General features: G+C 39.7%; 1 protein-coding gene across 5 annotated transcripts in view; it reads right to left on the reverse strand.

Moving 5' to 3' along the window:
* Positions 1-1112: 1112 nt before the first annotated feature.
* LOC148019975 (histone acetyltransferase subunit NuA4-domain protein) overlaps positions 1113-22163 on the reverse strand; it is a 43234-nt gene continuing 22183 nt past the window's right edge. The window contains exons 3-8 of one of the 5 annotated variants that reach the window (XM_087700200.1): positions 19622-19722; positions 19419-19488; positions 19169-19199; positions 18956-19019; positions 1551-1662; positions 1113-1465 (exon numbers count right to left, since the gene is read on the reverse strand). In XM_087700200.1, coding sequence (XP_087556326.1) covers positions 1554-1662; positions 18956-19019; positions 19169-19199; positions 19419-19488; positions 19622-19722 — 375 coding nt within the window. In that variant the 3' untranslated portion in view covers positions 1113-1465; positions 1551-1553. Of the gene's footprint in view, positions 1466-1550; positions 1663-18955; positions 19023-19150; positions 19200-19418; positions 19489-19621; positions 19723-22163 lie in introns of all 5 variants that reach the window. The other 4 variants (XM_087700199.1, XM_087700198.1, XM_087700197.1 and 1 more) reach the window with 4 other exon arrangements.

A 22163-nucleotide genomic window follows, 5' to 3' on the forward strand; every position in this document is an offset into this window, starting at 1 on the left:
AAGAAGACTTTAAGACCAAATGAGAAGCCAAAGCAAAAGGCATGAGCAAAACCAAAAGGCAAAAAAAAAAAGCTAACAAGAAAACAAACATCAAGATAACCAAAGACATTGAAGATCCCAAAAATCAAAAGCACTAAGAGCAAGAGTCCAAACTTCCAATCGACAAAAAGAAAACAAACATGAACCAAAAGTTGAAGTGCACAACCTTTACAAAGACACTCATAGCTTGTTGCAAATTTAAGGAAGATGGGGGACCCTTTTTATCCACCATCCATTAGACAATAGAAGCTATTGATCCACATGTCGGTCTCGTGAATCAAGTCTAGTATTAAGGGCATAACTACTTTATTTTGCAATGTAAGCAAACACTAACCTACCCTTGAGGAGGTTGAGATTGTGCAAGGGTAGATTGGGGCTCGTCATAGTAACTATGTTCAATACAACCTTAGGAACAAAAGCACAATTGCATACCAAGCCAACAATGCAGGCATAGACATCATATGTATAGCACAAGGTCTAATGGCATGATGCAACTTGTGTACTCTCTTTTTCATTCAAATGACTCATGAGACATGGAACAGAAATGGATGCTTTGACCACAATTGAACAACCACCCAAGTTAAAACCCTTTCAAAGGTGGTTCACAAGCATGTTCATGTTTACCATTTAACAATCCATCAAGCACAAAAATAATGAGGTTGTCCCACACACCAACCAAGCTCCTTTCCATCCATTCACATTTATAAACATCAAAACAAAGCCAAAGCCAACCAATCATACTTCTTCCATGAATTTTCATTAATCATGCATATCGTTACAAGCACACCATCTCCAAAACCATCCAAGATGTTTCTTGCCAAGAGACTTGTCAATTCGAGTCACCCAACCCACAAGATGATATGTCATACATGGATGTGTCACATCCAAGCTAATAAATAACCATGAAAGAAAATGTGACTGATCACTCATTATGCCTGACACACATAGTATGTATGCAAGATTCCTTAACTAAGTCAAGTCTACTGATATAAGACCAATACATTCAATTGTCAATTGCAAGAAACAAAGCCAGTTACCATGCAATTAATAGAACACACCAAAAGATACAGTGATAATGCAGTCACTTTATCTCCAAATATGTAATTGTCCATTCTAAGCTCCATTATCAAATAATACATATGGTGACAACAGCAGCATTGGCAATGTCGAATGTGTGAGAAAGAGGGAACATGTATGAGGACACATCAGATGATTTGTTTACATGTAAGCCAAACATTTGGGATTTGGTGCAAAGCATGCATGCCCGTGTACATAACAGCTGGGAAATGGGAAAGAGAGAGCCAACAGGGGAGGTTTGACTGTGCATATATTATCTCAAGCATGCTGAGGCAAACTGTGCAAACCCCCTTCCCCCACCCGGCCCTGAAAAAAAAAGGCAGCACAGAAAGAGAACCACATTGGGCATCTGCACAAAAAATTTAATCTGAGATTTCATTAATAACAATGATATGACTCAAAAAAAAGAACCGTAAAAGGTTCTAACGGCTTACAACTCATCGGGAGCCACGATCCCCATCATCATCATCATCCAGGTCTTGTTCATTTGCTTGCTTTATCCTTTTTCCATCCCTAGATTGTGTGCGTCCACGCTTTGGTTTGCTTCTGAAAAATAAACCCAGGTGTGTCATGTTTTCAAATCAGAACAGCAGCTTGTAAGATCCTAAAGGATATGTAGCAAGAAACAAGCTTTTCAGTAAATCAAGGATCAATAGATATTTGACAGCCACAAGCTAGCTTACTGCTGTTTTATGAACTTACAAAATAACTGGCAGCATTGCAAAGCCACAACACTACAATGTCACTAAAACATTCTCATTATGTTTTGACTTTTTGAGTAGCCAATACGTTTGGTTCAAAGTGATGACTATGAAATGCTAGCAGCAATACTAAATAATTATGCATGGTCATTATAGCAAGCATGATAAACTTCATAGTTGAGACAAGAAGTGCTTTTCCTTCCAAAATATTCTCTTTTCTTCTAATGACGTTACAGACAAGATCAGAATGGATAAACTTCAAGTTTAGAGCCTAGAGGCTCAGTAAGTTGTGGTTTCCTTTCCAAGATATTCTAAACAAGTGGTTCCTGTGCCCCTTGGAGTGTGAACTTATGCCCTATCTAACAGGTGTAGAGATGAGCTTACAGTCCATCTGGACATGCTAAGGTAAATGTCTGATATACTTGCACTGATGCCTGACAAGTGTCCCCTGGACTAAAGCAAACCGAATGCCGAGATAGTAGTGCAACAGACCAAGATCAGTGACATCAAAAGATGGCTGCAAATCAGCCTTTAAGGCTGCAATGTCTGACTCATTCATCCCAGCCAATAGGATGTCATCCACACGAAGAGCTGGAATTAGCAGCTCGTCCCATCCTTGTGGGCATATAGTGTGCTCTCTACATGAGTTACAAGGACCAAGAGCACTCAAGTGAGGATGGATTTTCATCCTTGTGGGCATATAGTGTGCTCTCTACATGAGTTACAAGGACCAAGAGCACTCAAGTGAGGATGGATTTTCCCATACTAGGCCCGAGGTGCCTACTTCAAACCATACAAGACCTTATGCAAATAGCACACCTTGCCCTCTCACCCCTTCTGAACAAAGCTTGGGAGGTTGAGTGAATAAACCTCTTCATCCACTCCCCATCCAAAAAGGCTTTCTTCACATCCAACTGCAATAAAAATGTGTGCCAATGCAATCACATTGAATGCAGTAGTTATATGTGAAGTGGGTGCAAAGGTCTCAATGTATCCAATCCCACAATGTTGGGCAAAACCCTTTGGCAACCAACCTTTCAATGCAACCATCTGATTTGCCTCGAGTTTATAGACCTACTTTGCCCCTACGGCATGTTTGCCTACAAGCTAGTCACATGCATTCTTGTTAATGGAGTCCAATTCCGATTGCGTCATTGCCACATACAATCTTCACATTTAAAGCATTCTCAAAGAAAAAAGGGCTCTTCACTGCATGTGATAGCAACAAGTGCCTATGCAAGAAAATTACCCTATGTATGGCCGATGGCTGCTCTTGTTCTGCCAGAACCACAAGGAAGTAACATCAAACTCACCTCCAAGCCATACAATCAATGTTAGGTTAGGATTTAGCAACACGTGCCGTACACGTGTGCACACACATACACTCACTCACAATGAACAAGTGAACAGCAAAAGAGAAGAGAGTGTTGAAAGATTAAAACCCTTCTCCAGCTAGAAGGTTAAAAGTACCTATGGATAAGGAAGCATTCACACCAAAACTTAAAAGAAACACGATAAGTGTAACAAACCCCCTCAAGTGAATGATATGAACGTATACAACCTACTAATAAAGAGAAGCATCAAATAGATCTCCTGCATCCTCAAGTGTAAACTTGTGGCCTATCTCAATTGGAATAGATATAGGCTTGCCATCTTGCATCTGAAAACACTCAAGGAACTACCCAATGTACTTAGACTATCTGTATGCCAAGATAGTAATGCAAATGACCAAGATTTGTCAGCAATTCAACTTTTAAGGCTGAAATCTGTGTCTCACGAGATCCAATCAACAACATATCATCCACGTAAAGAATGAGAATCAAGAGGTTATCCCCATCTTTCCAAACATAAAGCATGCTTTGAGTGTGTAAATTACTGAAGCCAAGAGTAATCGAATATGTATGTATCTTCTCATACCATGCCCTAGGTGTCTGCTTTAAACCATAGAGCACCTTACGCAACTAACACACTTTGCTTTCTAAGCCTTTATGAATAAAGCCAAGAGGTTATGCGACATAAAACATCATCATGAAGATCACCATTCAAAAAAGTAATCTTCACATCTAAATAATGCACATACCAATTAAAATGAGCAGCCGAAGCAAGGACACTACAAATGGTGGTCATACGTAAAGTGGGTGCAAACATCTCATCATAGTCAATCCCTTACTGTTAGGCATACCCTTTCGCAACAAGACATGCCTTGTAGCGATCAATGCTACCATCAAATCTATATTTTAATTTGTAAACCCACTTTGTGCCTATAGCACGTCTGCCAATATGCAAGTCACATACCCCCCTTGTGCCATTTTTATGATTAAGGTCCATTTCTGATTGCATAGCTGTCAACCAATGCTCATCCTATCATGAGGACATGTATTTTTTAAACCTTACTTAACATGTATATTAATTTTTAATCACATGGTTAAGTAAATATTGCACATGTGAGGTGTAACTAGGGTTAGAGTAAATTTATGAGCCTGGCGAGGTGTCAAAGGTAAACGTTGCTATAAATTTTGCCGGTAGTATCTAGTGCCAGTAGTTCGCATAGGTTATTCATTTGGCCATAAGTGTCAGTTGTTGGTGACACTAGAGAAGTGGCACTTAATAATCAAAGATGACACAAAGATACTCACGAATGGAAGCTGCCTAGCCAATTTAATTATTGGTAAGTCTGATTATTTTTCTAAGCACCAAAATAATTATTAGATTAATTTTTAGTATTTAAAGACTGAAAATTAATATTTAATTATAGATAATGCAGAAAAAACCATTTGGGAAGGCTGCCACTTGTCAAAAATACCCATGCAAGACCGAAAAACGTCTTAAGAGGTTGGAGAGAAGCATTTTAGTGCATTCAGCTTGCAAGAGAGACAGAAGAGATTCAGCTATCTGATCTCCAGCCATTGGAGGACCTTTCAAGGCAGCTAGGGATAGGAGAAGACCAATCAACAGCAAGAGATAACATCTACAGGCTCTTGAGACAGGGCAACAACAATAAATGACTGAGTTCTTCATGAAGAATCCTGAATTTCCTCTCTCCTCAACATTCTCTCTCATCTCCCAACCTTTCTATTGCCTTGCTTCGAAAATTACAGCATTGAGTTCACCAGAGCTAAGAAATTTTAGATTTCTCCGTTGTAAACCCTGATCTGCAAAGTAAAAATTAGGGTTTAGAAATAGCCTCGGAAAGTGTGCCAAAAATTGGAAGCTCCAAAACTTGGATTCAATAGGGCTAAAACTATTTTCAATCAAATTCAAGTAAAGGAACCAGCAAATCCATGAATTTGGAGCATTCTCCATCTCCATCAAAGCAAGTGAAGACCAATTGACTGTCTGAATCAAGGAGCAAATCAAATTGAAAACTTGCTAGTTATTTTGAAGAACAAGGGGAGTTGGAATACCGAAAGGGATTGAAAAAATCCCATTGTGCATCAACTTGTTCTTCAATTAAGTTAAAGAAATACCAAAAGAGATGTCAGTTTTGGAGCCAACAGAGTGTCCATCGTCCAAGATTGTGAGTTAATTTGCATTTCTCAATTTTTTAATAAATATTGCTTCTGTAACTAAGTTCTAATCAAGGAATTACCACCCATCCATGGAAGAAAGGCTGGTTTCACATCTTATAAAGCATCGTGTAAAGAGACATGTTCCTCATTGCATGCGGTAGCTGCACGTGTCTGCGCAACCAAGTTAGCTTGTGCATGGCGAGTGGCTACTCTAGTTCTACCGTGAAGTGGAACGGGGACTGTCTGTTGTCCTGTCATGAACAGCCATCTCGGGATTGTTTTGGCTTCCCAAATAGCAACCCTCTGATCAGCCACTTTATCATCAACAATGCCTTGATCAATGGGCTGAAAATCCGGCTACTATTCAGCATGTATTTGGTATTGATTTTGCTTATGTAAACCCTCAATGAGTTGCTGGAATTGACCAAAACTTGGGTGCACTTTATTGAAACAATGGCAACAAACTATCAAACATGCCCATAGGCCCACATTGGGTTGATTTTTGCACTCCCACATCTCTACTAACAAAAATCTTGTTTGTGGGGGTCTGCTACAAGCAATACCCTTTACTTTCTGCACTATAACCGATGAAAATACACTTGACAGCCTTCTCTTGCAATTTATGCCTTCATGCCTATGGCAAAAAACCATATGCCAAACAACCAAAGACATGAATATGTGACACCACTAGTTTCCAGCCATTCCAAGCCTCATAAAGTATACATTCAACCAATGCTTTAGTGGGGCTACGATTTAGCACATACAATGCACACACAATAGCATCAAGCCAAAGCTTTGGGGACAGCTTATTGTGTAAAAGCATACAATGTGCCATTTCCCGCAAAGTGTGATTTTTTCTTTTAGCCGCACCGTTTTGTTGAGGTGAGAAAGGCATAGTACATTGATGTGTAGTGCCCCTTCCAACCAAAAAAGAGTAAAACTCTCACATATTCCCTCCATCAATCTATACCAAGAGTAACAGCTTGCATCCACCGCTCTTTCAACCAAGGCCAAGAAGGTTTAAAGCATGCAAGCACTTTTGATTTGTGTCTCAAACCATATGTCCAACGATGACGAATCATATCATCAATGAAGGTAACAAAGTAGAAGTATCCTTTGATGGATTTGACACACATAGGTCCATAGCATCACTATGCACATGCTATAATTTCTCATCAACGCACATAGATCCATCTTTAGGAAATGAAGCATGATGTATTTTTCGAAGTACACAACTCTCATATAAATTCTAAGTAGGTGCCTTCAATAGAGGGAGATCAAGCACCATGTTTTTGCTCCTCAAGCGAAGCAAACTGCCATAATTAAGATGACCAAACCGAGCATGCCATAGCTCAACGTTATCCATAACGGTGGCATCAACCTATAATGCATCCTCTAATGCTCTCCTCTCATCTAAAACAAGTTGACAGAGTCCATTGTACAATGTACTAGTGACAATGAGATCCCCATCACTACAATCATTGAGATTGCATAGATCCATGTGGAATTTAACCACAAAACTAGCGCATGCAACAGCTAAAACTGAAAGCAAATCTTTCTTTATACCATGTAGATACAAAACCTTTTCAAGTATGGTAGTTTTCCCTTATACTGCAATAAGGCGAAACTGCCAATGTCTTGAATTCCATTCAAAGCATTACTCTCACATACAACTAATCTCCCCTTTTATACATTTGTACATAATACAAATAATTCATGAAAGGATGTTATGTACTTGGAAGCTCCGTTGTCAAAATACCATGTATGACTATTTTCAACCATTGATAAACCATGTGCATGTCAAGAAGGATCATATGAATAACGCACAGCAAAAGCATAAGACTAACCAATGTCCAAACTTGCTAAATGTGGTGTTGTATCCTTTGCACGCACTTAATTTTCAATAACACTCGTGCCTAATTATTTTCTCTTTTCACTTGCAATCCTCTTTTTGCACTCTTCAATAACATGCCCCTTCTTCCTTCAATAATTGCATCTCTTTTTCTTAGCACTCTCATCTTTGGTGCTTGAAGAGTTTGTGGAAGGGGCTGATTTGCCTTAACCTTTTCAGTTTGATGATTGCAAAGACTTCCCTTTGTTCCTATGGCTAGTGTTAATCCCATCACAAATCAAATGCAAATGGAGATGCAAGGGAATGCCCAACGATAGGAACAATTCAATTTTTTCTATTTTTTTTAATACATACCAACAAATGTAAGTTGAATAATGTGATCTATAAAAGTTGAGAGCCGAGCTCACTCCCATAAAAATTATAAATATTTGTGTGAGTAGAGCCCCACATAACTCCTAATACCACATGCCCAAGGAACGAAAAAGGGTGGAACTCCTCAAAAGAATGTATAAAAGGAAGAACGGATGTAGGCATTCGATTTATCCCAACGTGCCTGGACCTTCATCAACTCAACTTTCTCATCTACAGAAAGCTTGGAAACATCACACGCTGTAGGATAGTCTCTAGCCTCGATCACAAGCTCCGTCAAATCATAAGACTCTAGTATGGCACGAATCATTATGTGCCGAATGCAGCAGTTCTCCCTATCAAGCTTTTGATCTGAAAAAAGGCAACATGGGGACATTAAGGTCCATAATAGCTTGAAACTCCGCATCAATTTCAATCAACATTGGAAATGGAATAACCTACACAAAAACAAGGTCAACCCCCTCTAACTCCGCGTATGGTGTCAGTGCTTGCTAGGGCTTCCTCCGCTCATCCTCAAAGAGTTTCACTCGCCAAACGCGATGAAACCACGATGTACCTATTCACCTGAGCCTTTGTAGACTATAAACGCAAACTTTTGTCACAAAGAATCCTCCTGATCAGGTTTGCCCACAAGGGTCTTTCTACAATACTGCTCTGATACCATGTTAGAGTGCAGCACATGTGCATGCACATGCGGAAGCATATGGACAAGACTGAAAGACAATGAACACAAGAGAAAGGGAGAGAAAAAAGAGAAAGAAGAGCACAAAAATATGCAATCAATGAATGCTGAAATGAAGAGGGTAGATATACAAGGGTTGTCAATGTATCTCCTCGAGCTGGATCTCTCTCACCAACACTTGGAAGACAAGTGATGGGGACAAGCTGCCACTGGGGCATAAATAGCATAAAGCAAAGCAATAAAATAATGCAGGTAGCGAGCAAAAATGGCCAATCTGATCATAAATGCTGCTACCTAATCATAAATGAATAAAATAATCAGTGATAACCAACCTAGCTGCCACGTGGCATAATCACCTAAGTGATAAAGCGCATGTATAATGACTACTGAAAATGCCCCCTAACTAAAAGGAAAAAATGTGTAAGCCCCTCCGAGAGAACTAGTTGCACCAACTATATCCTGAGAATGCTAATCCAAGGGATGACTCAAAGCCCTATTATGCACATCATTGTATGATTACCACTCTTGGACTCTTGGCCTATAGGCTAGCACGTCCATAGACCAAGACAATATGTATTGGTAGTATGCGATGCCCGTTTGGCTCCATGGTTTAGCGGTGAGTCTAGTATCCTAAGAATGTTGATCCAAGGGATGACTAATCTCCAACAAATACATGGGGGGCACTTCAAGGTTAGGGCAACTAAATCCTATTTATAAGACTCTAAGCCCTATGATGCACATCATTGTATGATCACTGCTCTTGGACTCTTGGCCTATACGCTAGCACGTTCATAGACTGAGACAATATGTATTGGTAGTATGGGATGCCTATTTGGCTCCATGGTTTAGCGGTGAGTCTAGTGTCCATTTCTTTCAAGTACTTTGTTGCAAATACAGTTTTTGTTAAGCCTTGTGTACAAGTTGCATGTAAGCCTTTAGAAAAGATAATTTCGTTCATAAAACTTTTGCCTCACGTTTCCCAAGCAACTACCAAATTATATGACCTATCCTAGCAGGATGTTTCATCCCAAACTACATCGTCTAAAGGTATCTCCTGTACCTCATCCTCCTCCTAGCTACTATCAATGGCACTAGCACTACTATTAGTAAAGGAAGAGGAGGTATCATCATCAATATCAAAAGCCAATGGAGCTACAAAGGTTCTATAAGAGCCTAATAAAGAGGCAGAAGCAGTTACACACTGAAATCGAGCTCCTCTCGCTCTAGATGACAAGTAGCCAAACCATTTCCAATCAACACATATGGACATCTCCACAAAAAACAAGTTGTATCTAACTACTCTTGATGGTGGGAATGTCATTAACCTTCTCTATGTCAATCTTGTCAATTTTAACCCAGTTTGGCTCTAAAATGTAAGTTGAGTTCTCAATCAAAGCAAGTTGAGTTCTCAATCAAAGCAAGTTTGGCTCTAAAATGTAAATTGAGTTCTCAATCAAAGCAAGTTGCAATGGCAAAACACTAATCTTTCTAGTTGAGCAATCTTTAACTTGTCTCTTCTTTGTATGAAATAAAATTCACATGCTGCGATTTCTTTCAACAACACCACTAACAATCTTGTGAGGAAACATGGATAGTTATCTATTTCTATCAATACAATTAGGAAGTAATAGCTAAATTTAAGCGCTAAAGCAGTAACAAGAAAAAATTCAGCATACTCACACATGTTGATTGCTTGCTTATCAAAGTTGGAGCATAATTTTAATACTTCTTCCACCAAGAAACAAGCTGAAGTCCTGTCTCACAGAACTCTACAATGGGATGTGCAAATGAAAGTGTGATTACAAAATGTAAGATCATCCTCAAAACGTGTGAGGATGGGAACATCTCTATCAGTCCATTTATTAACTTGCATTCCCTCTTCAAGCTCCTCGTTTGCATACTATTCACTATGCCATAGGGAATGCAAGAAATGTGCAACAACATGGATTGGTTTGGGAAACCAAATTCATCTCGTAGTCCATACTACATGATCTCTTGTACACTATAGCATTTATGAAACTTGATCCCCATGAGTAATTATTTATCTCGCATATTTATATAACTTAAAAGAGAATGAACAATAAACTTACCTATCTCGAGAGAAGTAGATGTTTATGTCTAGTGCCTCTCTAATCTTATCCATGTACTGGTACAAAAAGGCCTAAAGTATTGGCCTCCAAGTCAATGATCCTGAATAATTGGCAAATGGAGTAAGAGATTTCACCAATACAGTCTCATCATCCCAATAACCCTTGTCTATAACATTTCTAACAAGTTTTTGAGCCTTTGGTTGATATCTCTCATTCCATACAGCCCACTCTCTAGAAACGATTGTCCTCATGAGGCCCTAATGAACTCTCACAAGCCTCTCCACAACAATGAACATATAAGCAAAATGAGAGATCAATGGCTTCAAAAGATCCAAGTCACTATTTGCTCTATACATGGCATGCACTGTGTCCTCTTTGTGATAAACTATATCATATATCCATCTAATCTTTTGCAAATCCTCAATGAGTATATCCAAGCAATGGAAAGCGCATAAAATCCACACGATCTTAGAGAACTCTTCTCTCTAACAAAAGACCTATAGCTACACAAGTACTGCCATTGTCAATGTGATAACCTGCAATATATTTTCTACACTAATCTCATGGTGGCTCTCATATATCTATAAATGTATTTGTATAATCATTGTCTCTATTGCTGATGTACAAATGGCATGCAATAACATGGTCCTCTAAAGGAGGATAGTAAGATGGTATACATTCCTCCTCCATCTCTGCAACTTGTTTCTCTCTCTAACAAGTTCCCATGTGTGCAAAGCCTCGTAGGATGGATCCTCCTACTTAAATCCAATCCAACTTATAGTCCTAATTGTCTTTTTCCACATGTTTGTGCATGCAATAAGTAAAGGATCAGTACATTGTATAAACAGTCTCAGTGATCCCACAAGTAGACTCTACTTTGCTTGCCTTTGAAGGGCTGCTTTAATACTTGCCCCTTTGCAATGATCCCTTTGCTGCCCCAATGTAGTTGCACATGCAAAGGAGCTAAAACCACTATGCCCACCCCTTGAAGGATGTGGCAAAGGAATCCTTAAATGATTGGACTCTCCACAGATGCACCTATACTTAAACAGTTGCCTCTACATCAGCATCTATAGAGTTGTTGACACAACCTAAGGCATCAACATCTATCCATACTCAACTTCCATGATTATCTTTATCCATCCGGCTGGTCCCAATCTCATCAATCAAATGCCTCCTCGGGCCTTCTATTTTCACAGTCCTCAATTGTAGTACCCCTCTTTGGGGCACTACCAACTATGGTAAGAGGTGCAATTGAGACATGTTTACTTTGTTGCTGAGTTTCATCCTCATTTCTCGAGTAGTTTCTTAGGATGCATGTGTGACTCCAGAATGTCGCCTTCACCATGGTTGTAGTTTGCAAGAAATAGAGAAAACCAATTGCAAATAGTGTGGATAGCAAAATATGAAGGAGAGAGAGTTATAACTTGCCAAAAAATAGAAAACCAGTTCCAAATAATGTGGGCGGCGAAGAATAAGGAATAGAGAGTTATAGGTTGCTAAACTAGCAAAATGTCACAGAGACTTGAAATTTTGAGATGTTTTAATCTTGTTGATAACTTTTGATTAAGGAAATGTGCAAGGTAGTTTGGCACTTGTGATGCATATGGCAATTATTTCATAGTAACATGCCAAGGACCCAAGGATGCATTGGGTGTCAAATGTAAAAGTTGAGATAAGTTATGCCAATTGGTTTTTGGTGGTCAGTTAGTGTCAATTTTGACCTAGGACAGTTGTTTGGCCAATAAGTATCAATGGTGACACTAGGGACTAGCACTAATTAATTAATTAATTAGCGCTAGTTTAGGGGTCAACAGAGGTTAGGGACCACTCTAAGTTGCAAATGGCCTAGCCAATTTGATTATGGATGGGCACATTCAATTTTGGGCAAAGTCAGAAGGGTTGAAATTAATTTTCAAAATTATTTAATTTTGAAAATTTACTTAATGGCTGGATAATGCTGAAAAATGGGTTTAGAAGGTTACCACTTGGGAAAAATGCCCATGCAAACTGAGAAAACGTTTTTGGGGGCTAGTTCTCAGCCATTTAGTCAATTTTCAGCTTGGGAAAGAGAGAGAAGGTGCTGTTGGTAACATTTCAGACCTGTTCTCAGCCATTGGAGGCAGTAGACAGCAGCTAGGAGGTCAGGAGAAGCAAGCGATAGCAATTCTGGCAAAACATTTAATGCAAGAGACAACAAAATGGAGGACTCCAAGCAACAAGAGACAACATTAAACACTGATTGTTGCACACTGCAGGCTGATTTCGAGGTTTTCCCGATTGAATTTCTGAATTTTCTATCTCTGGCATTCTCTCACTTATTCTAGCCCATTCTCAAGAGATCTCAGCATTTCTCAGCCATTTGGAGCAAAGCTCAGCCATATTTGGTGGACAACAAAGGATTTTCCACTGAATTTTTGAAAAACTACAATTTAGCAGCTACCTTGGACCATGCCAACAAGAGAAGGCATCGTCTACTGAAATCAGCACTTGCACTTTATTGTATTGTCAGGGATTTCAGATGCCCAACCATCCATTGTAAATTTGGTATAGCATTTGGCCAGTTGGGATCCAATTAGAGCAAGTCCTAGGTGAAAATCAAGGGGCAATTTGCCAAATTTGTTTGTTGATTGTTGGAACAACAAAGGGCTTTTGGATTAGCCAAGGAGATCGTGGAATCTCAGCTTGTAATCAATCCATTGGCAATTGAAGTTAAGCAAATATTGAAAGGGGCATCAATTTTGGGGCCAACAAGGCATCCAATGTCCAAGATTATTAAGATAAAGTGTGCATTTCAATTTATGTATATTTACGATTGCTGTAATTAAATGCTTGATCAAGGACCACTCTCTTCAAGATGGAAGGTTGGTTTCATGGTTCCATTGCCAGGATACCACTCAATCCCTAGAATTGTTGGGCCTAAGGTACCCGATTGCAAGCCAAAGCTTTGTACTAGTGTTAATCTTTGTTCTCAACTGAGAAATTACAACAATTTGTCTAGACATCAGAGATGATGAGATGGGGCCTATGGGGAAAGTTGGAATGGCATGGAAAGGCCATTCAAAGCCCGTCACACCACTCATTGAAAAGCTTCGGTTGCATATACAAGGATATGTGGACAGCAAAGAGTTCTTCATTGTTCCACTTGAGAGTTGTGATGTATTGCTTGGTATACCATGATCTCACAGCAAGCATGCATTGATTGATTCACGTACAAAAGATATCATTGTTCAGCATAAAGAAAAGACACTCACAGTTGATGTAAAGTTACAAGGGGAATCTATCCCTACTGAATCTACAACTATCATTTCTAAAGTAGTGAAAAATCATCTTTCAATATACTTGGCTTTTACTAAGGATAAGGATGATAGAGAGAATGTTGCAAATATGCCTAAGTTAGAGAAGGATCGCATGTCATTTCTAAAAATGTATCTTGATTGCTTCTCTCAATCACTTCCGAGGTAACTACCGCCTGAACGGCCTAAAGATCATGGAATAGATCTTATCCCTGGAAGTAGCTTACCTAATAAACCACCCTACAAGGACAGTGAAGTCCAATAGGAGAAGATTATGAGTCAAGTGAATGAGTTGTTTTAGAAAAAGAGCTGATTCAACCCAGCTCATCTCCTTTTTGTTCTCCAATGCTTTTGATGCAAGCATGGACCCTCCAAAGGTTGAGACAATACGATCATGGCCACCTTTGAGAAATGTACATGAGATCAGCACCTTTTTTGGTTTATGTTTTTACTACAAGAAGTATATGTGTGGGTTTGCTAAAATTGCATCTCCATTCAATGCTTTGCAAAACAAAATGTGCCATTTAGATGGATAGCAATGGGGATTTCAGCATTTGACAAGTTGAAGGAAAAGATGAGTTTAACTCATGTGTCATTCATGATTCAATGTGATGCATGTGGTAATAGCATTGGGGTTATTCTTAGGCAAGATGGTGGAGTTGCAGCTTATGAGAGCCGTATTCTCCACGGTGCAAAGAAGAATTTGCAAGTCTAGACTCTATGAGAAAGAGCTCTCTATAATTCATACATTATCTACATGGAAACATCAAGTGTTGGGGCTGATTTTACAACGCAAATAAACCATCACACTTTGAGATACTTCCTGACACAGACAAAGTTGTCAAAGCAACATATGAGATGGGCAAATTTTCTCTGAACGTTTCATTTTCAAATTGTACATATTAATGGTAAAAATAATATTGTGAATGATGCATTGTACATATTAACGGTTTATCACATTGAGTTAGATGCCATGAAAGAGCAATATACTGCTAATTCGGACTTTGCTAATGTTTATGATCAACTTTGCAATGGCTAGAGGCATGAGCACTTTGAGCTTAGAGATGGATTTTTTATGATGCATCAACCGCTGTGTATTATGATCAACTTTGCAATGGCTAGAGACATGAGCACTTTGAGCTTAGAGATAAATTTTTTTATTATGCATGAACCACTGTGTGTCACAAAGCAGTTGAGGCCTAGGGTTATCACTGAAAGTCATGCTCCTTCGTATGTAGGACACAGAGGTATTGATGCCATAGTCAAGGTAGTGGAGCATTTCTTTTATTGGCCAGCTTTGAGGCATGGCATAAAGCAATTTGTTAGAACATACATTGTATGTTAGACGATAAACCATGATAGGCAAAAGATGCCAAGCTTATTGCAGCCCTTGCCTACTCTAGATAGGCCTTGGCAGAGCATTGAGATGGACTTTACTTTTTAGCTTCCTAGGATATCTATAAGAAATGATGGGATATGGACTATTCTTTGCAAGTTTAGCAAACAAGCTCATTTCATTCCAATGAGAGAGAAAATAAAGACCAATCATATGGCACGATTGTTTTTACAGCACATCTTTAAGTATCATGGTATGCCAGAGTCAATCATCAGTGATCAAGACCCTTGGATGACCAGTTTATTTTGGAAGGAATTGTTTGAGAATATGGGTACCACGCTAAAATTATCATCAATCCACAGACAAATGGTCTATCTAAGGAAGCAAATTCCACAATGTTAAATCTCTGGAGACGCTATGTTTCAAACCACAAGACACGGTGAGAGCAGTATTTGCCATTGATTGAGTTCACTTACAACAACACGGTGCATAGTTTACTGGCAAAGCCCCATTTGAAATGGTTGAGGATGGACAATAAGATCTTTCAAACTAATCATTATGTGGAAAACTTAGATATAGCTAATGCAAATATAAAATATGCACATTAGAGGTCACAAAAAAGCAAACGAAGGGAGTTGATCGCCATAGACATGCTTTGCAATTTGCAAAGAGCGATTATGTATTGCAGTATTTAAAAAAGACAAGGCTAAAGAAGACAAAAGAAAGAGAGAGATTGTATCCTAAGTTCAAGATGAGATACTATGGACTCTTCCAAGTGTTGGAAAAGATCAACGATGTGGTTGGCATATCGATTGAAATTACCTCCATATTGGTAGATACACAATGCCTTTCATGTCAATTTATGGAGACCTTTTAGTGGTGATGTGCCAAAGGATGTATCTACAGAAATTCAGCCTAAGATTAAGAAGTTGGAAGAGATTTTGGTGCCCGAGTAAATTTTGGCACATCAAAAAAGAAAGGTCAAAGATAAAGTTTCCAAAAGATATTTGGTGAAGTTTTAGAACTATTCACCAATGGATACAAAATGGATGAAAGAGGATAACTTCACAGAACATCCTCAATTGTTGCAACTTTACCTAGATGCCTTTCAGTTAGAGCCAACTTCAATAGGCGCTAAATCAGGTCCAGCACAGCAAGGGTCCAGTAGAGCGGGGGGGGGGGGGGGGGATGGCAAGGATGGGGGGGGTTCTATTTTGCCGGCGATGGAGGCACCGGGTCCCAGGGCTGATTGCGTCAGGCTGGAGCTGCACGGTTGGGGAACCTAGAGCCACAAGGTGAAGGCCAATGCGTGCCTGGGGGTCAAAGTGGTGTCGCTGAATGTGGAGGGGATGGAGCGTCTAAGTGGGGCCGCGGGGGAGAAGAAACCCAAGGCGAGGAGGGAAGGGGCAGCGTGGATGGATGCAAGCGGGTGGGAGTCACCCTGCAAATGGGGGCCGCGCCAGGCCCAACATGGTTGCGCAAGAGATGGGGGACAGCAAGGTGCCAAGAGGGAGGGGGGTAGCATGATGGCGGCGGCGCCAAGGACGGAGGGGGGGCGCGCGACGTCAATCCACGAGGGAGGGGATTCAACGGTTGCGATGGCGACAGCGTGTCGGACAGAACTTTTTGTCTTAATGTTTATTGCAGCAAAATTCTTGTGCTATGGCTGGGAATGAACGACATTAGGAATACAGCTCCTAAAACCTACAAAATGAGGTTTGTAACATCAATTTACATGCATCATGGTTCATTATCCATGACCAACAATGGAGTTAAATACCAAGCATAGATGGACAACAGCTCAGCATATCAAATGAATCCATGATAAATACTAAATATTGAGTGTAAAAGTTCAAATTTAATATTTTGAACACAACTTTTTTTTTTGGAAGTTTAACATAGGTGTTTCATACATTTAAGAAACACCCAGATATGAAACAAGTTTCCTAACCTTATGAAACAGGTTAACAAGCAGTGAACAACAGCAGCTCTAAAGAAAAAGCACCAAACAGCAAGCAAAACAATGCTGACAGAATGCCATCAGTGGAGGACCTCCCTCAACCTGCTGCCCACAACCTGTCCCAACTGCTATCAGCTCATTTGGAGACTGCATACAGCCTAGTGACATGATCACAACTACCAAGGAGCAGTTGTTCCCCTATGTTTTTGCTGATCAGAGGCTGCCCTGGTTTCTATGACTTTCATCTTAACTGTCAACATCAGATTGACACCTGCATTTTGCTGTTTAGAGGCTGTTTCCAACATACAACATCATTATTGGCTCTGTTTTGCTCATTCTGCAGGCTGCCCAACATCCTAACATCTCTCAAAGTGGTCATTTGTGTTTTCAGCCTGCTGGACCTACATTCTTCTGCTCCCATCTCGTCGACAGTGTCAAAGCCTTTGGTGGCTGCTGCTGTGTTTGAGGATCATCTGGAGTACAACATACTCTGACACCACTCAAACACATCTTCCCCGGTCCTAGAGACATGGAGGTTCAAAGCTCCTCGATCGTATCATCTGTATTCTGATTCATTCATTTTCATTCAGCATTCTACAGATTGTGTTCTACATGTTGCACACAGCATTTTCTATGCTTGCCATACCATTTCTTTACACCACTAACTATATCAACCAAAGCCCCCATGGAAAAAATATCGTGACTAAATATATGAGTGAGGCAGACATCGAATTCCAACTAGACCATGATTACTATGCATATAATGGTGTCAAGATTATGGTGCTAGCATGGGAGAAATACTTGCCCTTGGTCAAGCATGCAATCAATGATATGGTTCATACCTATACTACATGGATGCTGTTTGGGATAGTCTAGGGGTGGCTGATCTGTAGACCAACAACAAAGCATTAGAGGCTTCATGCATCAATGTCTGCTCGGATCATGCTTCGTGACTAGGGGCTTCAGAATTTCAAAATTCAAAACTGCTAGAACACCTGTCCTAGACCACTTACCAGGCATGCTCCATGAGTATGAGAGTGTGCAAGTTTGTGTATAGGGTGGCCTCCTACATTGCAGCAAGGATTAGCTGTTGACAGCCTTTGCCCTCATATTCATCATAATTACTATTGTAAAATATGAGGAGAACAATCATGTTTTCCTTCAGGTTCTATTATCCATTTTGAGAGTGGTGTTTTTTGGCAATCAGAGTCTTACCCTCAGCAAATGGATTTCTAGGCACCACCATATTCGACTCCGCCAAGGCACTCCTAAATTTTGATACTTAAGAGAGGTAAATTTTGATACTTAAGAGAGGTAGCCTATTACAAGGTGCAACCCCACTGCAAGGATTCCTTCTCGCACAGCAACCCTCCCCAAAAGCACCCTTGGGAAGATGAAATATAATTGCATACTTTCTGTGCTACTTACAAGGTTCCCACACCAACCACCACTCCATGCACCACCTGTACTGAACATTCCAAAAAAAGGGCACCTATCAACAGCTGCACAAACTACAAACCTCTTTTCTTTCCTCCCCCATTGAGACTCGCACTACTTTGAATAAAGCTACAGCCAATGCTGAGACCTGTGTTTAATTAAGTTGTCAAGGATACAAGAATGTGCCACACAAAAAGGCCCACAGAATCCATTCCTTCCCACAAGATCAAACATGTTGCAATAATCATCACTTTCACATGATTTTTGACAGAATCTGAAAGCAAATGTACCAAAGAAAAAGATGATGGAAAGTCCAAGATTCAACAATTATTGTCCTAGCCATTCTGCCAGGCACAACAGCAAAGCAACTCACTACCTTTAATTGAGGCAAGCATGCCATGCACCCACTAAATTGTGTGTTCTAGCTAGGCATATGATACAGCTTGAAAAGAATACTGTAAACCAAAGAAATAGTGTTCGTGCATTTATTCAGCTAGTGTCCAACATTAGAATTTCTAACAATTTTACTAAGTGTACAGCATTGAGCAAAGTCTATGATCTGAAAATTTTCAAAATACAAGATATCACACTAGCAACGATAGCTTACGGTCCATTTGCTTGCAGCCCTGCTGTTTTACTTCGGCTCTGCCCTATGCCATCTATCCTTCCATCTGCTAGTGGAGAACATAAGAGTAAATACCTATGGCACATGCTGTCTGCTTGCATTGACAGTAGTCTTAAGGTGAAAACAAGTGCAACACAGTAAAACCCAAAATGTAAAATAAAAAGCCTCTATACCTACAGTTAAATGTTTCCATACCTACATCACGACCAGTTCCATGCTCTTCCATCTGCAAGATAATAGACCACAGACATTACAGTTTAGAAAGCGCAGATGTTGAGCAAACTGGTGCAATGTAAGCCTAGCATGTAGTATAAAATGACCAAAGTACTGCCAAAGTATAGAGGCTTCAATAAACGCATTATCAGGAAGAGTTAACTGATAACAACATAAACAGATAAATACAATGGAGTGAAAAACACGACCAGAAGCAGGTTTGTTTAGTTACCACAGGAGAAGTGACAGATGACAAGGAGAATAATCTATCTTCTGGTTGAAATTTTCTGGGACGTTTCAGACTGCAACAACAGATATAATGATTATTTTTTGAAGCAGTGCATACAATCTCCAATTTACATATACTGGTTCTCTGTTTTGAACTGTCCACCAAGTTAAGAAATAATGTAGAAACATGCTCTATATAGTACTCACTTGCCTGCCCCTTTGGTTGACGAGAGAAAACCATCAAACCCTTTCAGCACATTTCCCACCTGACTAGAGTCTTGTAAATAAGTTGTTTCAAGATCAAAAACCTGTATTGTCAACTCCCATTGCTCAGAAGAAGCACAAAATATAGATTTGAGGATGTACACTTCATTTGTCTACTATGTATCTATCTGTTCCATGCTTTCTTTTTGGTGAATGCTACATATTAATCTACAGTGAGGGCTATGCTCATTAGGAACCTAGCCTACATCAGAAACATTGAAAAAAGAGTGTACAAACCCTATCAATATCATGGAATCTAAATCAGTCGGTTGTGCAGAAATCTCCTAAAAGAAAGTGTATGAAGTTTGAACCCACAAAAATTTTCCCCAATGACCACATGGTTTCGAGATTTCCAAATGGTCAGAGAACCCAAAACCTCGCCCGAGCAAAAAACTTCAAAGATATCCTAAAAGCATAAGGCAGAATTCCAAAAAATCCAGAACCCAAACTTTCAAAACTTTTTGCTAAAATTGTGGCAAGGGGATCAAACTCTCAAAGACTCCACCACATTATTCAGAAGATCACAGGCTGAAGAGCAAAACCACAAAATATAAGGGCAGTTTTGATGGGCATCACGTCCATTAAACACTGCCACAAAAAATTGTCCGGACTTGAGAGGTATCTTGCTTTTCCAATGCTCTAGAAAATATTCTTCCACTACTTTTGAGCCTTTGCCAAATGCCATAGAACATTAGAATGATTCTTTATCTGTCAAGAAAGGAAGTGCGTGCCAATAATTGCTCTTGCAGAATTTAATTTAAACATAATGATCTGGTAGCGGGCTAATTAGGCTATAGGGTCCAATTAACAAGTCTGAATTGTCGATCAAGTTGGAGAAATTGGTTCAAATGGCCTAATGAGTAGCTGATTTTCCTCCCAATAACTTTGCAATGCATGACCAATCCGTATCAACTAGAGGTGGTGACAAAAAATATCAAATGACTTTGATATCTTTTATACATATGTGACCATGGATTTGCCACCATTGGCCACACCACCAAGGTGTCCCCTCATGTAACCTAAAGCTACTACTAAATGTGTTCAAACTTCAAATCCAATAGGCCACCTTTTAATAGCCAAACTTCAAATCCATGTCTCTATAGGCAATCTTTTAATAGGCAAAAATGGACAATTTGATCCGCCATGCAAAACTCGGCTCACTATAATCTTCAAGGACAAATTTTCAATTCAGTTGTTTCCTACATTTAAGAAACGATTGGATGTTTCTAGCATTTCCTACCTAAAGAAAATGCATTTCCTTGCAACTATGCATTGGAGAGTCATGAGGGATGGCAACTATGCATTGGCCTTAACCTTCACTGCAAAAGAGAAAGCTCACGCAGCCATCACCTTGGCCGTCGGGCCTGAACATGAAGATAATGATGACTTGTCGAAGGACTTGGTATCCATCTTCTTCATATGTTCCTTCTCCTACCATTGTGCCCCTACAGACCTGCAAACTTTCAAGAGATCTCCTTTCTTGCCACAATGAGAGCACCATACATTCTTCGTCTTCCGCATGGCACCTCTCTGAACCTCCAACAATAACAGCTAGAGAAAACATCCTCAACTAAACCACAGTCTATACATAGCAAGCTTCCAAAAGAACATAGATGAGTAGACAATGTCATGAAGCTTGTCATCAGTATTAGATCCTGAAGAAGCCACTACGAGATAGTGTCATGGGTGTTAGCAGTTCAAACAACTCATGCATTGAGTCTCAGGGCATGGCTAGGTTATTTAGGCATTTTACTATGATGCTTATTTGGGGCATTTTATGCTAGCCGACCTATCCCTATTATGGTATTATTTTCTTCTTTATATACCCAGCTCCCTCCTCATTCAAACACATCATCACCTACAAGACTCACTGTTGTACACGTAATTCTTGTGTTTGGTATATGCATTCCATTTCACAAGCACATCTCTGAGTTCCCTTCTTTTGCAGTGTTCTTCTGTTTTCTTTCTCTTTTGTCTTGTGTCCAGCAATTTATTTCAGCACTTGTCTATGCTTCCATTGCTGCACCACTTTTGACACGGTATCATATTGCAGAATCTAGGTTCTTGCTGTGATTTTTATGCTAATTACAAGCCTTTCTTCCCCCTGTTGATCAAGCTTGCGTTTTTCAAACCAACCACCTGATTTTCACCATGCACTTGGATTCCAACCTGCGTTTTTCATTTTCTGCCCTTAACCATGGCTGGATGATTGTTTGTACAGACCATTTTTGCTATTTCTAGCAGTTTTTGACTAGTTTTTCTCCATTTTGCAATAATTCCCCTTCATTTCTGATCAGATATTTGGTTACTGAAACCAACCTTCCTTCCGTGAATGGGTGATAAATCCCTGATTACAACTTAATTATAGCAGCAAACAATAAATGCAAATCTGAAAATACAAATTTACCTACTGATCTTTGACAATGCACACCCGATTGGCCCCAAAATTGGCGCCCCTTTCGGTATTTCTTTAGATTTATTGAAG

This window comes from Lygodium microphyllum, chromosome 19 (genome assembly GCF_053477565.2).
Source record: "Lygodium microphyllum isolate KBCC chromosome 19, Lygodium_microphyllum_v1.1.10, whole genome shotgun sequence".
Taxonomy (NCBI): Eukaryota; Viridiplantae; Streptophyta; class Polypodiopsida; order Schizaeales; family Lygodiaceae; genus Lygodium; species Lygodium microphyllum.